The sequence below is a fragment of the Drosophila tropicalis genome, unplaced genomic scaffold (genome assembly GCF_018151085.1).
Source record: "Drosophila tropicalis isolate 14030-0801.00 unplaced genomic scaffold, ASM1815108v1 contig_443, whole genome shotgun sequence".
Classification (NCBI taxonomy): domain Eukaryota; kingdom Metazoa; phylum Arthropoda; class Insecta; order Diptera; family Drosophilidae; genus Drosophila; species Drosophila tropicalis.
This window is the reverse complement of record NW_027172907.1, coordinates 3,723,352-3,731,912: the sequence shown is the minus strand read 5'-3', so window position 1 is coordinate 3,731,912 and position 8,561 is coordinate 3,723,352. Positions and strand designations below refer to the sequence as shown.

Here is an 8,561-nt window from a genome sequence, read left to right as displayed (position 1 = left end):
AAGATTCTCCGAATAAGTATGCATATATGTATGTCCTTTATAAGTTAAGAAATGTAGCCCATCTATAATATATCCTTATATCCTCTCTCTTATATACAGGCACTGTAATAAACTCTCATTTTAGTTCATTTAGTCAACTGAAAAAAAAGAAGCATTGAACGAATTTGGAACAATAAAATAACATATCAAAGTGCACATATTAAATTTGGTGAAATTAGAAGCAGGGATATTTTAGTAATTTTACAAGATCCTTTTTCTTTTGGATATGCAAAATGCTGCCAAAAATTTTCATCATTGTCAGCTCTACATATAGGCACCCGGCATATACCTTTTTAGAAATAAGTTCTTCTTTATTCTAATTGAAATTTTTTGGTATAAATCAAGTCTAAGGATCTATTGTTCTTATCATGCCAAACTCTTTTTGCCCTTTGTATATTGTAGACATCAAAACATCTACAAAATGCCTAAGAAGACCATTGGAAATTTGAACCAAGAGACTGTTCTCAAAGACCCCCATGAAATGTCACAGACAAAAACGGACAATACCATATTTTTTTGTTATTATTAAAAGCAGCTAAAGGTAGCTAAGGCAAACAATTTCATATGGCTTTCTAACAACCAAAAGGGGGGAGCCGTTTTCAAAATATCCCTTTTAGAACTTGGTAAAGTCAATATACTTGCTTTGCGTAAAAATTAGTATAATGAAACCAGATCGGTAATTACCAAGGTATATACAGGCTTATAACTTTTTGAATTTGTATTGGTTCTACATATGTATGTACATATGTATATAATGGACGAGAGTTTTAATTTTAGAATCCCGTAGAAAGTAGGCTGCTAAAGTTTTTATAAAAACGATTATTTTACTCATCGTAGATGGCCTATGAATTTTATGCTAACTGATTTGTTTGTTAACTTCATAACTGGCTGACGAGTGCGTAGATTTATTTCGATAAAAATTAATTTTTCTTTCAAGTAAGTATTTATTAAAAAATATTTAATTTTTTTTCTGTTTCTTAAAAGTTTTGTACGGTTCCTGCTTGTAGGATGGCTGATGTAAGCAATGAAGAGATAATGACCCAAATGAAGCAGCAAATGGCTTTGGCAAATGCTCAGGGTCAGCTCTCCAGGATGACTGGAAAGTGCTTTAAGGCATGCATCGCCCAGCCGGGAACTTCGCTATGTGCATCGGAGCAACGTTGCATTTCCCAGTGTGTGGATCGTTTCATGGATGTTTGGAATCTGGTGGCCCGCACTTATGGCAATCGTTTGCAGCGTGAGGATGAACAGAAGAAGCCGTATGATAATTCTGGAATGTTTTAATTAAGTTTGGTTGTTGTTGTTATTTTCAATTACAAATTGGGGCTACTCCATACCTTACCTCACCTTACCTCAGCTCATCTAGCATAAGTCCAATGGAGCTTTTAGTGCAATGAAAAGATAAGCCAACTGATTATTTACTGCAATGCAGTTACGCCCCCAAAATTTTATAAAGGGCGTTGATCGCATTTAACGCAGACGGGTTTGTCAAGCTTGATATGTGCAATTATACTGATCGTTATCGTGTTTGGAATGGTCTCGTTAGCTAACGGATGAACAAGTGCTTGGGGCAATTGAGCCAAAAACAAAATAGAAAAACGAAAATGCAATTTGCCATCAAAACGAATGTGCGAATGTGCAATTTGGCCAGGCTCCTCGAACATAACACTAAGAGGTGTAGTTTCGAGACCACTCTAATCCATTGCCACATTTTTCACAATATGCAAATTAATGCACGTTTTTGCCATAACTTTAGCCAATTTCTATATATTTTGCATTTGTTCCTTTTTTGGTCAATTCAAGAAAGTTTCAATTGGCCAATTCCCATTTTGCTGGCTATTGCTAATTAAGAATATACCGGAGAGTATCTTACTGTCGACTTGGCCAAATGTTATTTTCAGTTTCGGGCCAAAAGAACAATATTTTTTTTTTTTTTTTTTTTTTTTGTTCAAGAGAAAAAAAGTAATGGAACATTGAAATAGATATCTCATATTGTGCCTTATCTTTCTGCCTTTGGCCCAGTGGTTAAAGCTCTTTTATGGCCAGACTATGGAAACAAAATTATGGGTTCGAATCGAGTCTGGCAACTGAAATTAAATTTCTTTTTAATAACGATCTTGAGTTATGTAAATGAATGTGAGAGATAGAAAGAGATAGAGTTTAGTCTGTGGATTCCTCCCACCCTTAACAACAATTTATACATTTTTTGAACTTTTAGAGAGTAAATAAAGTTTCTGCGATTTCACATGAACTACAAGAAGATATATAGACCTATAGTGATGTACATGATTGAGAGGAAAATTCTAGAAAATTCCTTTCTAAAATCAATGTTAATTGGGTCATATTATTTTTGTATTCCCTTCCCGTTGCTTAGTCATACAATTTAGTGACTATCGAAAATTTTGGTGGGTTTTTGCTATCAGTGGACTAAAGCCAATGATGAAATGTTTACTGATGACCTCTGCAGTTGTTGCAAATAAAAATTCAAAAATAATAATAAAAAAAAAAAAAAAAAAAAAAAAAAATAATAATAATAATAAAAAAATTCAAAAGATAAAATGCGAATTCGTGGCCGAACTTATTGGCTCGAATACCAGAGGTAACAAAATCCAACATTGAATTTTTCCTCAACTAGGTACATTCGAAGCCACACAAGTTACGATAAGAGTGCGAACTAAAATGCCTACATATGATGGAGGTCCGATCTGTCTAGGCAAGAACCCGGCGCACTCCCCCCATACCTTCCCACACACATACATATGTATATATAGGGTAAAAACAAAAGCTCTTGTGGCTCACTGAAAATAGAGAAGCAACAGACACACACACACACACACATAGAGGGGAGAGAGAGTAACAATTGCTGCTGCAACAACAACGTGGAGCAAGTGCGCCCTGGGTTTTTAGTAATCATTGCAAGAATACGATAAGTAGTGCGACAGCACCTTATCTAGAACAACTAATCGGGCCAGGCAGTTGTCCAACAAGCGAGATGATAGACAAAGGGGCACTCAAACTAGGGGGGATGCGGGGGAAAGAGCAAGCGGGTGCCGCATTTTGGGGTTTGGCTACGTATCGAAAAGTAACGGTGAATATGTGTTTATTAGATAATTACATTATCAAGACAAGGCATTGTCGTCATCAACAAGGTGAATTATGATAAGCAACTAAGAATTGTTGTCAACACGGGAGACAAGATTACAACAGATTAAGAGATTTTAGAGTAGAAAACTTTTCAAATACATAATATTTCTGAAAAACGTTTGTTAAATATCCTTAATTGATTTTAACTGTTTTCATTCTATACGTTAATTGTTTTGTATTTTGTATAATATTTCGATTTCCTCTAAGAACGCTCTTTGGCTTCCAAAGAGCAAAATCGGTTTTCTGGGATAAAATTACGTATACGTACCATATGCCGGCCAACTTATTGACATAATTTTTATAATGATGTCAAAAATAATAGACGTTGAAATGCATAAAAATTGGAAAAATAAATACCATTTTCGCTATAAATGCAAATGAATGCATTTATTTTTTTGTCTAGACATGGCATTTTGCAGCGTTTAAAATTCGAAAAACGTCGTTTTTTTTTTGTAATAAAAATAGCCATATCTATAAGTCTATCCAATATAAACTCTTTGTAGACATTTTAAAGCCAGTGTTATCAATATATATAGCCAAATTATTTGTCTTAAATATCGTAAATGTCTTGATTCTAAATATAGAGCCAGTTGCTGACTTTCTTTTAGCTTAGCCTTAAAAATACTTAGCTAACTTGGCATTTTTTTTCACTTTTCAAGAGATTTTGACTCGAGTAACAAATAATGTTCTAATATTTTCAAAAATACCAGCAGATATTAGATATATTCATTGTATTATCGATCCGTTATCTTTAACGTTGAAATGCAAACATGAGATGCCCATGTAGAACATGCAGAATACCATTTCCTTTATCTTAAATAATGATAAATTCCCCTGAGTTTTCACAATTTGTTTAAAATAACTGTAAAGTAATGTAGTTTTTTACCATGCTTCGCCACTTGAGTTATTTACATAGGCCATGACAAAGGAGGGCTTTCAGTTAATTGACTGCGACCACAAAAAGGGATATATATAAAGAGCGGTTGCGATTTTACATGAACCATTTAACCGAATGAGACCTTAAAATGCAACTCGGTAAGTAAAATTCTGTGAATAATACATTTATTTCAATTGTAATTTGGAATTTTTTGTTTTGCTAAGTTTATATTCTGTGGTTTGGTCTGTTGATCACTCCACAAGCACTTGCTTTGAATACCTGTGAAGGACAATCATTTGGCTATAAAATTAGGAATGTAGAGAAACCAGAATCATATTTACTATGTTTGGGATTTATGGGTCTAAAACTGGAACAGAACTGCAATGATGGTTTTCGGTTTAGTGAGCAGCTACAAACATGCATAGGCAAGGATAAGTCTGCGAAGGAACCAACAGAAAGCGTAACCCCAGATAGACCGATTTTCTTTAATATCTTCGGTTACTTTTGGCCATCGTCACAGTCAACTGAAGTAAAAAAACCAGAGAAGTCATCTGTTAAAATAATATCTGAAAGTTCATTGCTATTGAATTCAGAACTTTCGGAGAAAGGTAAGTCATCAGAGGATATAACACCACAGGACACCGAAAGCAATTTCCAGATTTTGCGTTTACTTTTAGAGTCGGAAGCATCTGAAGAACACAGGTCAACTCCATCTGTATATACCACATTCGATGACCTTGGTTACTCCTCCAGTGGTGACGGACCAACTTCAGAAGAACCATCGGTATCCACTGTGACTGAATCGATTCAAAACACGTCAACGGAAAATGATGTCATAATTTCAGACGGGCCAAGCTCTGAAGAACCTCTAACTGAAAACCCAGTCATTCAACTATCGCAGGATATTTTCGAGAACTCAAATAAACACTTCCAGGATTCATCTATAGAAATTAACATTTCAAGCTCAGAAGAGCCAACTCTGGAGATTTCGACTGAAGAAAATGTCTCAAGTTCACAGGAACCATCTTTTTCCGAAGTGACTGAACCTTCGCAGCAACCAAGTTCCGAAGAACCCTTAACTGAAAACCCTTTCATTCAATTGTCGCAAGAAATTTTTGAGAACTCTGGTGAACACTCAAGGGATCCTGCTACAGAAGGCGATATTTCCAGCTCAGAAGAGCCATCTCCGGAGACTTCGACTGAAGAAAATGTCTCAAGTTCAGAGGAACCATCGTCTTCCGAAGTGACTGAACCTTCACAGCAACCAAGTTCCGAAGAACCCTTAACTGAAAACCCTTTCATTCAATTGTCGCAAGAAATTTTTGAGAACTCTGGTGAACACTCACAGGATCCTGCTACAGAAGGCGATATTTCCAGCTCAGAAGAGCCGTCTCTGGAGACTTCGACTGAAGAAAATGTCTCAAGTTCAGAGGAACCATCGCCTTCCGAAGTGACTGAACCTTCACAGCAACCAAGTTCCGAGGAACCCTTAACTGAAAACACTTTCATTCAACTGTCGCAAGAAATTTTCGAGAACTCTGGTGAACACTCACAGGATCCTGCTACAGAAGGCGATATTTCCAGCTCAGAAGAGCCATCTCTGGAGACTTCGACTGAAGAAAATGTCTCAAGTTCAGAACCATTTTCTTCCGAAGTGACTGAACCTTGGCAGGAACTTCCTTCTCCAAGCTCCGCGGAACCCTTACCTGACAATGTTTTTATTCAATTGTCTCAGGATATTTTGGTCAACTTTGATAAATCCTCTCAAAATGATTCCAAGGAGTCTTCTCAGGATGCTTCTGAAATGGGTCATGATATATCATCTCTGGACTCATTAAAAAATGTTTTAAAGGATCCAATATCTTTGCATGTTACCAAAGAATCTCCAATCTCTAAAGAGGAGAATTTAATTCTTAGCCCATTGCTAAATAAGTTATCGCCGACTAAGTCGACCGAAGAACAGGATTCAAATTCACAAAAAGAATTGGGACTACATGTCATATCAGGACACGAAAGACTAACACTTTGCAGCTTCTTGCCAGATGGAACATTCCTACGGGACTTAAGGTCATGCAGCCAATTTTTCGTGTGTGCAAATAGTCGTATTTTTGCAGGACACTGTCCAAATGAGCTATATTTCGACATTGACAACAGGGTATGCAATTTCCCTAGTCTCGTTGAATGTAAAATCGATAAAAGTGACATTTCTCATCCCTTGACCGAGATTCTCTCATTGGAATCTAGCGCCATTGTTGAAAGCCATGCCAAAGAAGATGTCACTTCAAATGAAAAGGCATCGTTGCCAAGTGAAATGATATTGGAAATATTACCAAACATTTCAAACTCTGAACCCAATGAAGAATCATCCACAGAAGTCAATATACCTGAATCTTCTTCGGTTTCTCCATCAGAAACATATTCAACAGATGAAGATAATCTTATTACTGAAGAACCAACTTCTTCTTCTGCCCCTTCTTTAGATAATATTTCCACAGAGGAATTCATTCCAAGTCCTGACGAACCATTCTACACTTCTAGCCCCCTTCCTGAAGAGCCTTCGTCACGACGTCCAGAAGAACCATCTCCTGAAAAACCATCCACCCTCCTTCCCGAAGAATCATCATCCCCACCTCCAAAAGAACCATCTCCGGGAGGCAAACCCACAAGACCTCCAAAAGAACCATCTCCTGAAGAACAGTCTACACCTGCTCCCGAAAAGCCATCATCCCCGCCTCCCAAGGAACCATCCCCTCAAGAAAAGCCTACTTCTGCTCCTGAAAAGTCAACATCCATACCTCCCAAAGAACCATCTCCTGGAGAAAAATCTACACCCGCACCACCTCCAAAAGAACCATCTCCGGGAGGCGAACCCACAAGACCTCCAAAAGAACCATCTCCTGAAGAACAGTCTACACCTGCTCCCAAAAAGCCATCATCCCCGCCTCCCAAGGAACCATCCCCTCGAGAAAAGTCTACTTCTGCTCCTGAAAAGTCAACATCCATACCTCCAAAATCTACGCCTGTTCCCAAAGAGCATTCAACCCCATCCCCTAAAGAACCATTTCCGGAGGGCAAACCCACACCACCTCCAAAAAAACCATCTCCCGGAAGAAAGACTACTCCATTTCCAATAGAACAGCCTCATGAAAAACCACCTCCTTCTGACTCCGAAGAAGTACCACGTAAGTCTTCCGCAACAATTATGAAACTATTCTGAAACATTTTTCTAGGTACCGATTGTACACTCCTACAAAACGGAGTCTTCCTTCGAGATCGTCAGTTGTGTGCCAAATTTTACGTCTGCAACAATGGAAAAGCCATTCCTCAGCACTGTCCAAACGGTCTCTATTTCGACATAAAGAAGAAAGTTTGCAATTTCCCAAGTTTGGTTGATTGCTCGAATGGCATCGAAGAGTCCGAAACAGATGCACATCATTTAAAGGTTAAGAAAGGATCAATAACACCAGAATCTTCGATTAAAGAACCATTTCCGTTAGAATCATTGTCGTCTTTTGCTGTTGCTGAGGAGACTGGATCGTCATCTCAAGAAGGTATTATCTCTGACCCAATCAAACCTTCTTGAACAATTTCAAAACTCTTCTGCAACATTTTTCTAGGTACCGATTGTACACACCTAGAGAACGGAATCTACCTACGAGATCCAAAGCTGTGTGGCAAATTTTACGTATGCAGCAATGGAGAAGCCATCCCTCAATATTGTCCAGATTTCCTGCACTTTGACTTAAAGAAAAATGTGTGCAATCACCCAAGTCTAGTGGATTGCTCGAATGTCACTACAAAGTCCAAAGTACCTGACTGTGGAAGCTTGCCAAACGGTGCTCATATCAGGGACGATCAATCGTGTAGTAAAATTTATATATGCGCCAATGGTGCGCCCATAGCACGACAATGTCCCCATGGCCTTTATTTCGATATAATCCAGGGCTATTGCAATATCCCCAGTCTAGTGAATTGCTCCATTAAGAACTCAATAGAGGCGAATTCCCTTCACAGTATATGATGTGAAGTGCTTTGGAAACGAAAAATGAAAACTGTGCCGTCTGAAGGAGGTAAAAGGGATAGCAAATCTTAAGTTATAAGTGGCGTATATGAATTAAATATAATTTAGTAGGTCTTTACCAATTAATCGATATATTTGCTACAACTATAGAGTTATATATACTTATATATATGAGTTATATATAACGTTATGACTCTGTTTCCAATCTCATCAATAATCTCTGTATATATATCTCTCTCTCTCTCTCTCTCTCTCTGGCGGAAACACTCTACAGCAAAAAAAAATTGAAAAAGAAATGCAGAAAAGGACATTACGAAAGTTGAGTTTGTCACAACGCACTACGAATACCCTTAGAAGACATTAGTCTTTTTAAAAGTGCAAAGTGGTTAGTTTTAGGTAAGAGGCCTACTACTACTTTATATGGAATATGTTTGTTGTTGTATTTGTGCATACCCTCTCTGTATGCTAGAGTATAAAACA

The 8,561-nt window shown here is 37.6% G+C and overlaps 2 protein-coding genes across 2 annotated transcripts; both read left to right on the top strand.

The window, feature by feature from the left end:
- The first annotated feature begins 888 nt into the window (after positions 1-888).
- On the top strand, positions 889-1,390 carry Tim13. The gene is made up of 2 exons (XM_068286514.1): positions 889-975; positions 1,047-1,390. The coding sequence occupies exon 2, from the start codon at positions 1,048-1,050 to the stop codon at positions 1,321-1,323; it is 276 nt and encodes a 91-aa protein (XP_068142615.1). The 5' UTR covers positions 889-975; position 1,047; the 3' UTR covers positions 1,324-1,390.
- A 2,796-nt stretch (positions 1,391-4,186) lies between these two features.
- Muc68D (Mucin 68D) lies at positions 4,187-8,207 on the top strand. The gene is made up of 5 exons (XM_068285801.1): positions 4,187-4,218; positions 4,285-4,668; positions 4,738-7,242; positions 7,291-7,611; positions 7,678-8,207. Exons 1-5 carry the CDS (start codon positions 4,209-4,211, stop codon positions 8,079-8,081), a joined length of 3,624 nt encoding a protein of 1,207 aa, XP_068141902.1. The 5' UTR covers positions 4,187-4,208; the 3' UTR covers positions 8,082-8,207.
- Positions 8,208-8,561: the final 354 nt, after the last annotated feature.